Consider the following 17298-nt stretch of genomic DNA (forward strand, 5'->3'; position numbering starts at 1 on the left):
AGGTGCCGGCCATGCACAATGTGAATTGGGCAGGTTTCAATCTGCGTGATGCAATTTGTTTGAATCCATACATAAGAAAATAAGAACATGGGATTTTCTTGAACTTTTTGTTGATGGTAGGTAAGGTCATGCAATGGTCCAGTACTCTTAAATCATTTGATTTCAATGTTGGATCGTCATGCATATGGCTCGCATTGGACTAGACTGCTAAAAACTATACTACCATCACCGATCTGCTCTTCCTTGTCATTTTTTCTAATAAATTAAATATCCAAGCATGCATGCGTTCCAAAAAAAACCCAAAGGGAAGATATAAATGCATGGTTCATGCATGTTTTCAAGGAAATGCGGTGGCAATTTGTGTGTGAAGCAGTGTTGTAGGTTGGATAGCACATGGCTCGACGAGGGATGATAAGTATAGTAAAATTCACCTAATTAATTAGCAAGTCATTCACGCGACGCAGTGAAATTCACTCAGCTCGGGAACACGACTTTTTGAAACAGTCTTGGTCAAAATTAAAATCGGTTCATGCTTTTCACACAAGTTAGCAGAAATTGCATATGATCACTACAGTTTGAAATTTGAATCGTGGGAAATGGACCTCGGAGACTACAGCTCATAAGTTTGCCAGCAAATTGCAATGCTATACAAATTATCTATATAGTCTTTGCACTCAGGTGCGTGCCGTGTGAAACATATATGGTCCGTTATCTATTTTCTCTCAGATTGATCAGCTGTCACATTGATTCTGAAAGGTGGTGCTCACAGGAATCTCGATCGACACCTTAGGCGGTGATGCTGCAGGCCGGTGGAAGGCGCCGCAAGTCTACTGATACCTATTTTCAAATTTATGCAGTCGGTATACCATGGCTAGAATCCAACATGGAGCAATACAAGTTACAGCCAGCGCTGCCACGTTCGAAATAATTCGCTCATTCCCACTAGATATTAATTAAATTCGTTTGATTAAATGTAATGTTATTTTTCAATTCTGTTTGCCTAATTTTTTAATTTTTTTTGTACATATATATTTAATGCTCAAGACTCCACGTCATACATAGCTGCTAATTAATCAAATTATAGCCCCGATTATTAGTAATTATCTATTAATGGGCTGCCGAAACCGTAAAGGGCCCTAGCCTTGAAAATCATACAGCATATCTAAAAATTAAATGCATTATAGATTAGCAAGAAATCTACTATAGAAATCATACAAATGATAGCATGGGAATATTTGTATAAGAATTTGTGCTTGCGCGTGTGTGTTAAATTTCTCATTATTGAAGTTTGTGGAAAAATGAGCTAAATTTCTCATTATTTGTATATTTCTTTTTTATTTCACTATATATATATATATATATATATATATATTAAGCATGTCATTAAATTAGTTTTCAATAACAATATCTTTTTAATGATATGGGAAAAAAATCAATTTAGTAAAAAAAATTATTCTTTTAATATTTTGTAAAAATACAAAATGATATAAACAAATTGTAAATTTAGAAGTTTATGTATTTTGAAATAGAATTGTAATTAATAATAATAAAAAAAAAAAAGTAGTGGTCGGAATTGGCGGCAGCTGAAAGCTGCGGAACCGGAAAAACAAAAGGGGGAGCACTCATAGATTATGGCTCAGGCCTTTTAATGGTGGGGATCGTTTTTCAAGATGGACAATAATTTATGTAGAGGCCCCAGGGCAATCGATTTTTCGTACAATTGTTTTTATTTATTTTTATGAATACAATTAATTTAATTTAAAGAGAAGTAAAGTAAAGGGAGCACTCGGCGATGGTGGATCTCACCACTTTGAATACGGGGGCCCACCAACGGAGATAGTAGGTAGGATAATCACTAATGAGCCTCCAGTAGAATTAACGCGGCCACGACTTGGAGGCCCATCACATCCATCCTGGGGACATGTTTGGCAACAAGGGCAGAACAGGCTTATACGCGTCATGGATTATGCTACTTTCCTTCCCGGCTCTCGCCATACGACACCACTAGCATTCCTCAAATGGGGATCCAATTACTTGTGCATTTTGAAAAATCCAACGCTTTTCTTGTTAGGATATGCTTACCTCTAAAAATTATCGGTTGATGCAACGTGCTTAACTTGGTCCTGTTACATGTTCAATGTTTCAAAAAAATACAGGTAGTTTAAAGACTAGTTTTGTGTATTGAATAATCAATTAATTTTTTAGTTATAGTAATTTAATTTATTTTTCGTGATCGGTGACTAATATTTATAAAAGGTTTTTTTGATGAATTTTAATTTGAGACTTTTCGATGCTTAAATAAAGAATATTGTGAACCTGGAACCTGAAGAATTCATGGGGTATTATATAACCCATGAGTTTTTCTTTTATGGAGAGAAGAGGCAAAAATATAATTTTGCTCTTATTGCATTAATGAAAAATAAATATCACTTTTATAAACATTGATGCAAATAAAATATGGTGGCCCCTTAAGTTAATCATTACACAACATTAATGTTGATGAAAATATGATAGGCTTATAAATAACTTTTATACACATAAAGATATACAAGAATAAAATTCAAAATATAACTAAGCTTATAGGGATTAAGGTTTTTTTCTAAGTTGCCCCCATAAAAGCTAGGTTCTTCCTCTAGATTGAGTCAATGATGTTGAGTTCTTCTTCGAGACTAAGCTCACAAGGGTTATGCTCCTTGTCAAAATAGAGCCTATGTAGGCTAGGCCATTCCCAAGGCCAAGTTTGAGCACATTGCCTGGGACTGCAGGCTTTTGGACCTTCAATGAGTAGGGCTATTAAATTTGAGTTTATCATTTATGAATTAAGATCTTTGTGCATTTTGATGATCCCATAACAAGGAGGTGAAAAACAAAAGGTTTTTTTTAAAAAAATATATATAAATTATGAAATATGTATATGATAACGTGGTGTATAATATTTTTAAAAATATTTTTTGCTTGAAAATATATTAAAATAATTTTTTTTAAGATTTTTTTTTACATTAACATGTTAAAATCATTAAAAAACATTAAAAATATTAATTTTATGTTTTTTTAAACTAAACATGCTATACAAAAACAACCGATACCAAAATAGTATCAAGTTATGTTTTTTTAATAATACTATTATTTGGTTGTACATAAAACAGCGTAATTAAACTTAGAATGGTGAGTTTTATAGCATTGTCTCTTTTAATTTTATATTTAATTTTATAAATTATTCATATTAATTGCATAATTAATAACATAATTATATTATATAAAAAAATAATTGAATTAGTTATATAATTATATTAAAATTAGTTTAATATAAAATATATTAAAATATAATTAACTCTTCTAAATCCATTATTACTATTAAAATAAATATATAAAAAAATTACTATATTTATACTATTTAAAAAATCATTTCATCAATTTGGCTAGCTCTTGAAAATAACATCTTCCTTTCGAGTTGCTCTAACGCTGGAGTACTGTTCTGAAAGCATCGTAACAGACCCGAGAAACCTAGTACGGCGCATTTTGTAGCAAATCATAAAATAAGAATTAAGAGTGGTGTTTGGAGGCAGGGAGACCGAGAGAAAAAAGAAAAACACGGAGCAGAGAACATGGAGGTGGACAAAGTAGAGACTCAAAACCAACAACAGAAACACAAGCAAGTACATCTGTTTTACTGCTTGGAATCCGAAGAGCTTGCCCGTAAAGTTGCCGGTCACTCTGACCTCATCACCCTGCAATCCATCAACTGGAGGTCCCTTCCTGTATTCTCTCTTTTCTTCTCTTGCTGCACGTATTTATTATTATGTTCAGTTTATTATTCTTTACTTTTCATTTCCGTTCTTATCTCCATTGATATGATGTGGGTATTTGCTGTTTTAGTCATCTTTCTTTGTTCCCCGACAAAGAATGGCTCTCTTCTCTTGATTTTGGTTTATGTGGATGTGTTTGTGTGTCTATGGAATTATTTTTTTGTCATAAATAAATTCTACCAATAGTAAACTTACTGTAAGTTCACGACCTTTGTGAAAAATACAACAAATTTATAAGCTTTTTATTTTTTTTAGTGTTTTGTGGGACTGCTAGAAAGATTACTTCCAAATTTATCAGTTAAAAAATATAATTCTTGAACGTGAGTCCTGCTCTGTATTCTACTTGAATATTTCCTTTTATGGTCTTAACTGGTTCAGCTCCATATTCTATTCAAACAAGTCTTCAGTTGAATGGCAAATGACCTTGAGATTGTGGTGCAAGGTTTATTGCATTTCTCGGGGTTAAATGTTATATGAGTGGAAGAACTGATTGGTTTCTTTGTTTTTTATCAGGAATTTTGATGATGGATTTCCTAACCTTTTTATAAACAATGCTGAAGATTTGCGGGGTCAGCATGTTGCCTTCCTTTCATGTTTTAGTTCCCCGGGAGTTATCTTCGAACAGTTATCTGTCATTTATGCGCTGCCCCGTCTGTTTGCTGCTTCCTTCACATTGGTGTTGCCTTTCTTTCCAACTGGCTCCTTCGAGCGAATGGAAGAAGAAGGGGATGTTGCAACTGCATTTACAATGGCAAGGATATTGTCAAACATTCCCATATCAAGAGGTGGCCCCACTAGTCTAGTCATATATGACATACACGCACTGCAGGTTGTTTCCCTGCTATTGCTCCACAAATGAACCAACATTAATAATTACTTTATATTTCACCTCGTTGCTTTAGAAATATCTTGCTGAATGTCAATTCTTTTTTATGAATTACCATTATCCATAGCAGGCTTCATCCCTGGTCTTTCCATAACATTTGAGTTACTAGGCATGCATCAAGTTGTTTTTTTCTTTCAACTGTAATTAAATTTATTCTTGAGGGGTTTCTTTTTTTATCTATCAAAATGTGACCTCTGATCACTTTCAGCTCATTGAGCATCTCAAAAACACTTTGGCTCTCATTCTCTTCTTCTTATCTATGCCCTTTGAGTGTTTCTCGAATGTTCTTTTTTTTTTTTTTTGGTTTCGAGTAAGCAGGCTAATAATTTATTTATCAATCTTCTTCTCATGCAGGAAAGGTTCTATTTTGGGGACCAAGTTTTGCCTTTATTTGTGACTGGGATTCCTCTGTTAAAGCAGCGTCTTCACCAACTTCCTGAATCCGATAAGGTATGTAGCACCAGAATGTTTTGATTATTTCTGTGAAACAGGGTTTTGTTTCTGATCATCGTGATGGCTATTTTGGCATTGCTGTCACTATAACTCTAATGTTACTTTGAAGAATTTTATAGTTCAGTAGTAATATCTTGCTTGCCACCAATTGTGCTCTCCAATTTTGATTTCAGATTGCTGTTGCATTTCCAGATGATGGAGCTTGGAAGCGATTCCACAAGCTGTTGGATCATTTTCCTATGGTTGGTTTGATTTTTTCTCTCTCGAATGGACTGAATGATATCGTACTCCAATTCCCATGTTGTCTGGGTAATTAATGTTGTTGAATGTCAGGTGGTATGTGTGAAGGTTCGTGAAGGTGATGAGAGGATAGTTAGAATAAAGGAGGGAAATCCTGCTGGTTACCATGTTGTCGTTGTTGATGATTTGGTACAATCTGGAGGCACACTTGTTGAGTGCCAGGTATTCATTTTCCAGCAAACCTTATTTTTCGTAGCCATTTACTCTTTCGAATCTTTCAATTAAAAGTTGGAAAAGATCATTTCTCATCTCATTTAAGGCCTGCAATTCATTTCTTGCTCGTTCCTTTCTTTCTCATTCTTTTATTCCTTCCTTTTTTTACCTTCTTTCCTTTTCAGTCACTGCATTCTGATTTAAAAAATCACCTTTTTACCTATTTAAACCTGACTTCTTTTGTTAACATACATAGCCGACATATATTGTATATCATTGTTAATGTTCTTTTGTCATCTCTATAAGTTGCGGTTTGTATAACATTCCCAATTTTCCACCTAGCTCTTTTCTTAAATCTCCAAGAGTTTGAGTATGGCCATCAGTTTCAGATTTGGCCACCATTGAGTCTGGGATCAACTTTATTCTGGCAAAAAATAAAATAAAGGAATCACCTCTTATGCAGATGAATTGTTAAAGGACAGTAGGCCATCGCTGGCTGTTCTCGGTTCAGGAACCGAGGCCATGCATCTTTAATAAGCAATGCATATATATACATGCATCAATGTATCACTGGTTGGTTGCATTTATCCACATTGAAGATCTGCAACAGTTGTGGAACTCTGACAAGTTACCCTTTTTATCATCTTGCCTCTCTTTTCTTCCAGAAAGTATTAGCAGCTCATGGTGCAGCAAAAGTAAGTGCATATGTCACCCACGGTGTCTTTCCTAAGCGATCTTGGGAGCGTTTCACTCACAAAAAGGAGGGTAAAGACCTGCATGTTATCGGGCATACTTATCCTGATCTATTCTTATGTATTTTTCAGTTGAACCTTTTAACTTTAAGCCATGTGATGATAGTGCCATTTGTTTTTAGCAGGCATGGAGAATGCATTTGCCTATTTTTGGATAACAGATTCCTGCCCTCACACTGTGAAAGCCATAGCAAATAAGCGTCCATTTGAAGTTTTGAGTCTTGCTGGATCCATTGCTGATGCTTTACAAATATGACTAAGATACTTGAAGGGGTTGCACTGTAGGAATTGATACATACCTTTGTCGTCCTTATGGGGAGCTGGAAGACAATCTGATAGTAATAATTTTGAAGCCTGTGGGCATGATCTTTATGCCACTTGATATAGTTGGTTGATTGTGCACTCCTAAGAACTAGAGTTTACTACTACATATTTACATTTGCTTGACTCGGTGAGTTTTAAACCTCATCTGCCATTGAAAAGCATCTTCTCGTTTGAAAATGATCTATGTTCAGGGAGATGATAATGGACCTGTAATGTAGTGCAAGAGAAATGAAGCTTAACGAACATCTACTCAAGTCAGTTGTGGATTAGCAATCTCTGTTGGCGTTCGTGATGGTCGTTAATAGTTTTGGGTGTGTTTGATTACTAGTGAGATTACTAACTAGTTGAAAACTTGAGTTATTCACGCTTCGACATGGAGAGGAATCGAAATTTCTGTGTTTTTATTTATTAATCTTGTGGCTTTGACCCTAAGGAGAGGACGTGCTCATGGACCATCAAGTTGGCCAGCGATATCATTGTTCTCAGTAAACACAGGTGCCTGCATCCATAGATTGGAACCTAATGCAATAAAAAATCTATCCTTTTCTCGTGACAGATGATCCATGTTCTATAGATTGGCAGGCTAAAAGAACCTAAAACATACACTGATGCTGGGGGAGAGAAAGAGGAGTGGACAACTGTACAAGCATATACAGATTCATGTCTTTGAAGCTACAACATTGCAAGACAGGATGAACCGGATGCAGGGTCTGTTCATCTTCCATTCTATACAACTTCTGTAAACAGCCCGTAATCCCAGGTTATCCAATGAAAATGTTCACATTATTTGCAAATGGACTCCAGAAACAAGTACAGAAACAGAAAAGGATCAAAGCGAAAACCCAATAGGAGTTTTCCATGTACAAATCAGTGAGAAATGCCTTCACTTCTCAGCAAAATATGTTATGCCTTATCCTCACATAACAGTTGGTTGCTCTACAGACGAACAAAATGCCCCCTGCCAATTGTGAGATACTGTGCAGCATCCATGACGCAAAAGTGGAGGCTGCTCATCATTCAATCAATATTGTACCCACTCTTTAGTTTCTATTCCAAATTTATACATTCAAAATGCCTACACAATGGTTAGCACTCCTGACCACCATTCAAGGCCAAGAGCAATTTCAGCTGTTAATTCTTCTCCAGTTTCTCATCCAGACTGTCCTCTGGGCAGTCCAACGAATCCCCAGAATATGATCCATCAGGCTGACGGATGCAAATGTTTAAGTTACCAGATAGGAAAGGTTCCTGCAAGATCCAAAAAATAAAATTCAATGTCAGCAAATAAACAAATGGTGTAACATTCCAAAAAAAGGAAAGAAAAGAAAAACAAATGGTGTAACATTTTTCTAACCCAAATTGAAGTTAATCTGGTCATATTACAAACTAACTAGCTATTGTCAAAATGGTCTTCATCGTTTTCCTCATTGATTTCTTATATTAAACTAAGTACACATTAAATACACGGTACAAATATAGTATTTTGAAGAACATTCCAACTCGTTGACAGAATAATCACCGGTACTTTTTTTTATCACAAGCATAAGTTAACAACTTCTTGTTACCTGATCAGTAGCCTCTTGGCCCTCAGAGTGGAAGAGAATTGGACGGCATCGCTTATCTTCATTCATTAAGCTTGAATTCTGAAAGTGTGTCACAAGGGCAGCCTTGCCCTGAATTCGTGCATATGCAAGTGAAGCGACTTTTTCACTATTAAACTTCTCCCACCTTTTCCCATTAAATGCCTGCATAATGTTTTATGCATAAGAGTCTAGCCAATATATTGCCTGAATTTGTGATCAGCCAGTCCGGTTTAAAAATCTGATGTGTTTTTTTACTCTTTAAGAATCAAAACACTCACAAAGAGAATGACAAACAACAAATTTCCGTTAATGAACATAAACCAACCTTAATTTAGATTTTACCACATAGATGACATAAAAGTACATATAATTTGATTATTTAAGACAGCAATTAAGATACCAAAACCAACCTCATAGAAGGAAATGATGCATGCAGGAGACACCATATTGATGAAGGCATAACCCACATTGCATTTATTCTGCAACCAGAGCAGTTCAGCCATCAGCACATTCAACTTGAACAAGTTATGTTTATAACACCAAATGAATGTTTTCCGAAATGTTATTACCTTAAAATCAATGGGAAGATAGAGAAAGTCATAGGTACCACGGTGATTTTCATCAATAGCAGCCAGCAACATCTTTGAAGTATATCTAGAAGGGAAACAATAGCATAAGAAATCATTGGGTGACCAACTCGGTCAAAACCAAACATCTTAGTAATTTTCAAAACAACAGTCCTCTTACTTATTAGGAATGTTTTTAATCATTAAAGTTGTCCTATTATCTTCCCCGCTAATGATTTTATCCAAATCAAGCTGATACTGCTTCTTGCTATCTATCTGGCTCCCATTATTCTCAACTCGCCGACTTCGAACACGTTCAGCAAATCCCTCATTGCCAATTGTCCCTGGTCCAGAATAAGAACCAGCCCCAAAAAACATAGGATTATGCCTAGGCAATGACATCATCCTGTAATTGGGTGAACCATTTTCAGTCAGGGGTGGTCCTGGAAGTCCAATGCCTGCACCGACAGCTGCATGGCCACCCATGTTCATCATATAACTTCCAGTGCTGCGATTTAAACCCATACCCCCCAATGCAACTTGGTTCATGAAGGATGTTTCTGGTGATTCTGGGAAGAAGCCAAAATGCCTATCAAGAGGAAGAACAGACGGAGCAGATCCCACGTGATGGTGATGTGAACCGAGGAGAGATCCATGCCTGCTGATGTGTGGAAAACCCTGTCCTTGCCCATGTGATGGAAACACATTTCCAACAGATGATGTTGGCCAAGCAGAGGAGCTCGCACTCTCAGAGTAAGAAGCAGGACTTCCCCAGAGAAACTGAGGACCAGTCAATGTGCCTATACCAGATGAATTTGATTTCGATTCCCCAAAAGTAGACATGGGAACAGGACTGGTGCTCAATTTCTGGTCAGTGAATGAACGAGAATGCTGATAGGCTGCCCCTTGCATTGATCCCGAGTTGGCAAGCATCTGGTTTGCATGGTTGACCCTTCCATGGTCCTTTCCAATTGGGGCAATCTTTGCAGGGTTAGACACATGAAGGGGGAGAATTGAAGCCAGCCCAGGCAAATTATTTCCATTTACAGGGCTGAAAGTTCCAAGTCCTGGGGACTTGCTAAATCCATGCAATGGATTATGTTCAACTGGGCTGCCAAATTGTAACCAATTACCTGTCATGGAGTAACAATGGTTCAACCCATAATCTAAAAAGAGTTTCAACAGTACAGGTCCTTGGAGCTGATAGAAAATGCTTACAAATAACTGAGTTCTCATACAATCATAAAGAAACTTAAGAAATCATTTACTTGGAGGAGAGTTCCCCACTGGTGAGCCTACTTGATGTCGGAAACTTCGTACTTCATCTTGTTCCAGCTCTTGAGTTATTTGCTGCATTATACTACATATAAAAGACTCTTAACTTCAGGATGATCAATGAATATAACATAGATCATGCTATAAAGGAGACTCAAGAAATATACGTAGTTTATACTTTTAAGACCCAATCATGTCATGTGAATAAAAAACAAAAAATATCAAAGCAAGCGGTGACAACCACTCTGCAGATATGAACCCAATACAGAAGGGTGATGGCTGTCACTTAAACCAAGGATCCTGGCATTATGGTCTCATTTTTATCAGGATCCTGAATTTATTTCCAAGTTACTATAAATTTACAGAAATTCTCATATTAATGTAGATTAGGCTTTGGATAAACAATATTCTTGTCTGTTTTACTTTCTTAAACATGTAGATCTTCACTAATTTCATGCATGGAAGAAAAATGGAACTGACATTCAAAATGTTAATAACCAACTAATAATTCCTAAACTATGTTTAATACACCATATTTCCAGCTGAAGCTTCTTTCCATGAGATACCCATGCATAGTACTCATTAAAGGAAGTATCAATCTGCTATCACTGTTTAGATTAGCATGAATATAACTGTTGTTTTTTCGAAGGCATTGTTTCACCAACCTTTTTCTAAAAGAGGGAGGAGGAGGGGTTTCCTAGTGCACCACATAATATAGGCTTAACTAAACATAACAGAGAGGCTTTGGGAACGTTTTTGTATTGATTAAAACTTCTCTCACATGAACAAACGTTTTCATCCATTGCATTTGTGGAAAAAATTTGAAGACGAGCAAGAATCAATTTCACAAAGAAAGCAGAAGCACAAATTGCTATGCATCAGCGACATCATACTAATACTTACTTTCTACGTGCTCCACCAGGGCGGCTAGGTTCAAGCTTAATGCGTTTCCCAGCAATATCACTCTTATTTAACGCTCTGAGAGCTGCCTCCGCAGCTCTAACATCATAAAATTCAATGAATTTATGGTGCCGCTTGTGTGGGGTTTCTCTTATCTGTGTTTTCAATTAAGTGAAATAACAGCCGTAAAGATAATGAAAGACTCAGATGCTTATATACAAGAATCACTCCAAGCAACAAATAATAAATAATCAAATAGAAACCCCTAACACGTACCTCTTTGACCTCTCCATATGCCCCAAATATTAGGCGAAGGTCATCATTTGATACAGATGCATCCAAATTGAAGACCACAAGAGTTCCTTGATTTATATCTTTTTCTGAAGGGTTATCCTGATATGTGGCAGGAAATAATGTTTGATAAAGATGTTGAAGTGATCAAAAGTGTCAAAAAGAACAAATTTAAATGAACTTTCTATTTAAACCTTGGGAATTGAAAAATGAATGTCCAGTTTTCTCCGCCTTAAGGGCTTATTTTGCAGAGCACGCATTGCAGTCCGAGCATCTCTAATATCATAGTAAGATATCATCACAAAGCCTCTATGCTTGCAAGCAGTGTATAATGTTCTGATATCCCCATATTGCTACAAGAATTGAAAAGGTTTGAGAGTAAGCACTAGCTATTGAGAAAAACTTCACATCTATATAATTAAGCTTATGGCTACCCCCAAGCTTAATTGACGCGTATTTTAACTAAATTGATTTCATCAACAGCAATGTGAAACAACAAATTTCATATCTAATTTGCAATTAACAAAAAGCAACACTATATACATCCTGACATCAAAATATAAACAAATACAATAAAGAGGTCAGGAATTTAATTTCAATTTAATCAGATGAATCCAAAAAAACAGTCATTAGAGATCATTATAAAAGTTTATCACATTAGCTAAATACTGATGCGAGTTGCACCAACTATCACAAATTTTATATATTGATTTAAAACCAGAGAAATAGGTTGCTTGAAAATACTAAAAAACAAGAGCACATTCTCAATCAGAAATTGCAGAAGAGAAAGAAAGCGGGTAAGTAGAGTTGATGCAAAGTAATTGTTCTATCATCTAAAAGGCTTCGATAACTTTGACAGTGTTTTGGGAAAAAGACATTTATGAAAAATAACCATATTCACGATGTATGAACCAATCAAGTATGTGGTGATCCAAATATGGACAAATTTTCAGAAAGGATTTAGCATGATCAACATGGCTATTCTTTAAGCAAGCAATAAACAGTAACGCAACAGGGAACAATCATTTTTAGATGAGTGACATCTGGCATTCTAACAATTGTGAACATACCTCAAAGAGAGATCTCAATTCAGAGTCTTCCACATTACTATTGATATTCCGAACAAATAATGTTCTTGAAGGATGCTCCCCATATGGATGTTCCCCAGCCACTGTTCCCACACCATTTGGAAGAGCATAATGACCAACCCCATTTGCAGGAATCCCATCAGTCATGTTTAGCTTGGACATACCAATACGAAGGCTTTCTTGGGATTCAAAATCTAACTCCATCCCCCCTCCAGGACCAAAGAGATCAATTTCTTCCAAATCCTCCAGTTGACTAGGCAACCCCCCAAGGTCGAAATCATCCATTATGCCAGCAAGAAGCTCATCATCATCAGGAAGCAAATTTCCAATTGCACTTGGTTCGATGTCTTCAAATAGATCAGTAACCTCAGTTTCTAGGTCGAGATTATTCAAGTTAGGTGGGCTATCATCAATAGATCGACCATAATTCTCTGAATTGTTAAAGTTCACTGCATGGACAAAAAAAAATTTCAAAATAAAAAATATATGTCATTAGAAAAAATCCATAACACCTAGCAAGAAGAGCTTAGACATACGCTTTTCATGTGAAAGGACAGGCAATGAACTCGAAAACAAGCTTGCATCACTCGACGACTGAAATGCATCAATTCTAAGTGGGATGCCCCATGCACCAGTGACCACCTTCTTACTACTATTAACAGCTGGAATTTTTGATGGACCTATAAACAGACACAGAAGTCCAATCAAGACATTATCAATTTAAAGCATACATCTACATCAGCAAAAAATAGGCATGCGTGTGTTAGGTTTCAAGATATGAGGGAGTCAAAAGAAAAGGAATGCATCAGGAGACTTACCAGGTACTGCGTCCTTTGAGTTTTGCTCCATTTTTATTCTCTTCTCACTACACAGCAATTGGAAAAGAACAGACACTCAACCATTGAAAGGGTAGACATGAACATAAATTTATCGTGCAATGAAATAAGGTAAGATCAATTCGGTACTGATCAGAAGACTTTAATTGAGTTCAACAAGCAATTTCCTATATTTTCAGCAGACAAAATATAAAAAGAAAAAACAATCCCTAATCCAGATACATTACTCCCAATCTATCAATTAAAGAAATTTCATGTTCTAATTCTGCAAAATTACACTCTCAATCACATGTTAAATCTTATAGAGGCTAAAAACAGGCGTGTGAACAAAAAATTAGCACACAAAAACACTAGCGGTAGGCACCCAGTCAACACTCTAGAAAAAAAAACCCAGCAACACCAAAAATAGCAAAATTTGATTTAATTCAAATCATGCAACCAAACAAAATAAAATATATATCAGGTCAGCAGCAGCTCATAAAGCTCACTCCACAGTTCACTCAATTTCGAGTCAACCCTGAGCTCCAAAAACCAGAAATTAGCCAAAACGAAAAATAATAATAATAATTATTATTATTATTATTAAAAAATCAAATTTAGCACGCCCAGAAAAACAAAAACTCCAAACAGCATCATTAACTCCCTAACCAGAAAGAAAATAAAACAATCAAAGATCAAACTCTAAGAGATTAAACTACGAATTACCTATGATTAAAAAAAGGGAGAGAAAGAGTACCTTATTTTGAGAGGGAGGGAGAGAGAGCAGTTAAGAAGAGGGCATTGAAGACAGACTCCAAACAAAGAAGCTAACGAATTAAGCTTTTTGTATTGACGATCAAATTACTTTTTTTCTTTTTAACTTCACTGGTACAATGGAAAAAAAAATATAAATATATATATATATAATCACGAGAGAGAGTTTCGTAGAAGTATCTTTGTATCTTTCTTTTACTCTTCTCCCACCTCTGCCTTCTCTCCCGCCGGGAAATTAGAATGAAAAAATAAGCAAATATAATAATTATTAAGAGAGAGATTTTTTTTAGAGAGAGAAACAGAGAGGAAAATGATTGGAGGCAACCAGGAAGGAAGGAAGGAAGTAGTGGTGAGTGCAAGTACAACTTCTTCCGGGAAATAATAATAATAATAATAATAATAATAATATTATTGAAGAAGACGATAACAGATTAAATATATTTATTTTTTTGTTAATTATTAGAAATAGGCAAAAACACAATTCCGCTGCATTTGAATTTCATTTGGCGTCCGTTGACACAAATCCATTACTCATCCAATATACTCCCTTTTTTAAGATGATTAAAAAAATCCAAGGGTAAAAAATATAGGTTCTTTTTTTTTTAAGTAAATTGACATCTGAGATTATTTGAATTACGAGTTTGCCATGGAGAGGGACGGTATTGAGTGTCTTGTCAAAGATGTGGTGTGATTTGATAGGCATAAATACAAAGAAGTGGTTGATTGAGGGAGTTGTGTAGGATTGAGTGTACTTGATTGTTACACGTTTTGTGTTTTCACTTTGAAGTAGTGGGGTTGGTGACGTGATGTTTGCGTCAGCAAAAGTGGATCGATTCATCTACTCCTTGTTAGATACCTCCGGGGAATAAATGAGACCAATTATATAATGCCACGTTTGTTATGATTTATATCGGGTCCCATGCCACGTGGATCCCACAAAGGAGTTTTGCTTTTTCGACCCACTCGTGGAAAAATGAGAAGCAGAGAACCTATCTCAGCCGTTCAATTGGAATCAAAAATCTTTAATGGCAGTACGGGTCGATGGGGAGAAAAAGGGATTCACATTGTGCTATGTAGAGTCGAAGCAGAGAACCTATCTCAGCCGTTCAATTGGAATCAAAAATCTTTAATGGCAGTACGGGTCGATGGGAAAAAAAAGGGATTAACATTGTGCTATGTATAGTCTATACTCTTTTTTCACACTCTTACTGGTATTGTGTTGGTTGATGTTTTTTAAAATAATTTTTATTTATAAATATATTTAAATAATTTTTTTAAAAATAAATTATTTTTTATATTAATATATTAAAATAATTTGAAATTTTAAAATAAAATAAAATTCATATTTTTTTAAAAATAAACATTTTTATAAACTGCTTCTTTTTAGAGTTTCTTTCTAACATTGTTTAACTCGTTTTTAAATGTGTTTTTATATGAAAAAATATTAAATTTTAATTTATTTTTAAAATGTTTTTTAAATTATATTTTGTTTGAAAAATACTAAATTAGTATTGTTTAATTTTTTTTGATAATTTTAATGTATTGATTTTAATATATTTTCAATAAAAAATATTTTAAAAAAATAACATGCACCGCGTTACTAAATAAACAAAAACACAAAGATGTATGTTAATGAAACAACTTAAGTTTTAGGTGCTTTTAAATAGTATTGTTTGCCTTGAAAAATCATCAATTTGATGTTTTTATTGGTGTTTTTATAGTTTTGATGTGTGGATAATAAGAAAAAATCTGAAAAATAATATTATTTTAATTTATTTTAAAAAAACACTTCTACATCGCAATGCAGAACATAAAGAGTATTTGAAAGTATGGCAATCGTTACTTTTCAAAGTATTTTTCATTCAAAGACATATTAAAATAATATTTTTTTTATTTTTTAAAAATTATTTTTTACATCAGCACATCAAAATGATCAGAAAATATTAAAAAAATATTAATTTAAAATAAATAAAAACATAAAAAAATTCATTTTTTTCAAAAATATAAAAAATAAAAAATGCAATGCCGAAAGATGCGGCTGCATTGGAAATCCTAATTGGCTAATTGGAGCCAGGAAATCAGCTGCTTGGATCGCACAACAAAACATAGAACCAGCAGGGAATGCTCGGAATCAAGATCCAATGAACATACTGAGCGCGTATCAAGCATGAAGACCATGGATTCGAATATCCAGTCGAATCTTTCATCGAGAGCACGATCCGAAAACTTTATTGAAACAATTCGAAGAACTGTTTCAAACAACCCTGGATTGCTAGGCTTGTTGGGTATCTTCCTCGGAATAAAACTCCATCAAACAAATCCACTTCCCCTTGGGCTTTGATTCTTGAAAGCCCATTTACAGCCATTCTTCTGCTTCCCCTTGATTTTTTTTATCATGTAAATAATTGGTGGTCGGATAACTGTTTGTATTGTTAGAGTGTGTTTGCTATTGTAATAGTTGTTGTGGTTGTGATTTGAAAAAAATTATTTTATAAAATGTATTTTTAGTTGAGGTTGGTTTGAAAAAATAAGTGTTTGGTTAAAATTATGATTGAAATTGAGGTTGAACAAAAGGTAGTTTAATGTGTTTGGTTAATAATACATTTAAAATTGAGATTATAAAATAATTTTAAAAAATATATATCAATATTGATAGTTTTTAATTTAAATATTATAGATTTAACTATTACTGTTACATCATGAAATAAATAATACTTTATATAAAATATTTTTTATTGTTTCATTAAACTATCCACAATTCCATCACGTATGAAATATATCCGATAAGGACTATAGTTTTCATAAATTTTTTAAGAGCGCAACAACATCAGGTAAAATATAATCATGAACAAAATTGAGATTACAATCAAATTCTGTAAATACAACGTCATCAAGCGATCTCCGTCTAATTTACGTAGTCATTGAATAATATTAAACAGTAATTTTTTGAATAAAACACAATTAAAAATAAAAAATAAAAAATTTTATTTTATTTTACTGTGTCGGATAGATTGGTAGTTATGTTTTAAAATATATTAAAATAATATTTTTTTATTTTATAAAATTTATTTTTGATAATAATATATAAAAATTTAATTTAATTTTTATTTTTAAAAATAACAAAATAATTATAGTTTAACCATAATCCAAACATGGCCATAATCATCATTTATAAGAAGAAAGCTAGTGATGGCTTGGCATTGGCATAAATTTTTTATCTGGGTATAAATATCTGACACCCCATGCATTTTAATTTCCTACCATGTAGAGCCCACAGAGAATGAAAACTTAATTATTTACGGAAATAAACGGGATGCATGTGAAAGCAGCCT

At 34.4% G+C, this 17298-nt stretch overlaps 2 protein-coding genes across 3 annotated transcripts; one reads left to right on the top strand and one right to left on the bottom strand.

The window, feature by feature from the left end:
- The first annotated feature begins 3419 nt into the window (after nt 1-3419).
- Nucleotides 3420-6928, top strand: LOC133693223 (ribose-phosphate pyrophosphokinase 4-like). 2 transcript variants are annotated; one of them, XM_062114397.1, is made up of 7 exons: nt 3420-3748; nt 4320-4635; nt 5047-5142; nt 5319-5387; nt 5479-5607; nt 6264-6363; nt 6473-6928. In XM_062114397.1, the coding sequence occupies exons 1-7, from the start codon at nt 3606-3608 to the stop codon at nt 6604-6606; spliced, it is 987 nt and encodes a 328-aa protein (XP_061970381.1). In that variant the 5' UTR covers nt 3420-3605; the 3' UTR covers nt 6607-6928. The 2 variants fall into 2 exon arrangements, with proteins under 2 accessions (XP_061970381.1, XP_061970382.1); XM_062114398.1 differs by having other exon boundaries at nt 6476-6928.
- A 377-nt stretch (nt 6929-7305) lies between these two features.
- LOC133693222 (protein MEI2-like 2) lies at nt 7306-14463 on the bottom strand. The gene is made up of 13 exons (XM_062114396.1): nt 13950-14463; nt 13196-13242; nt 12914-13057; nt 12360-12826; nt 11484-11642; nt 11275-11391; nt 11002-11153; nt 10092-10183; nt 9005-9956; nt 8827-8911; nt 8668-8736; nt 8240-8419; nt 7306-7922 (listed from the first exon to the last, which is right to left on the bottom strand). Exons 2-13 carry the CDS (start codon nt 13224-13226, stop codon nt 7806-7808), a joined length of 2565 nt encoding a protein of 854 aa, XP_061970380.1. The 5' UTR covers nt 13227-13242; nt 13950-14463; the 3' UTR covers nt 7306-7805.
- Nucleotides 14464-17298: the final 2835 nt, after the last annotated feature.

Source organism: Populus nigra, chromosome 5, assembly GCF_951802175.1.
Source record: "Populus nigra chromosome 5, ddPopNigr1.1, whole genome shotgun sequence".
NCBI lineage: Eukaryota > Viridiplantae > Streptophyta > Magnoliopsida > Malpighiales > Salicaceae > Populus > Populus nigra.

Excerpts from the sequence above, each read along its gene's own strand:
- LOC133693223 (XM_062114397.1), top strand. The coding sequence starts at position 3,606 with ATGGAGGTGGACAAAGTAGAGACTCAAAACCAACAACAGAAACACAAG. Across the intron at positions 5,608-6,263 it reads GCACACTTGTTGAGTGCCAG|AAAGTATTAGCAGCTCATGG; the intron begins GTATTCATTTTC and ends CTTTTCTTCCAG. Across the intron at positions 6,364-6,472 it reads TTTCACTCACAAAAAGGAGG|CAGGCATGGAGAATGCATTT; the intron begins GTAAAGACCTGC and ends ATTTGTTTTTAG.
- LOC133693222 (XM_062114396.1), bottom strand. The coding sequence starts at position 13,226 with ATGGAGCAAAACTCAAAGGACGCAGTACCTG. Across the intron at positions 13,058-13,195 it reads CTCAAAGGACGCAGTACCTG|GTCCATCAAAAATTCCAGCT; the intron begins GTAAGTCTCCTG and ends GTCTGTTTATAG. Across the intron at positions 11,392-11,483 it reads TTCATTTTTCAATTCCCAAG|GATAACCCTTCAGAAAAAGA; the intron begins GTTTAAATAGAA and ends GCCACATATCAG.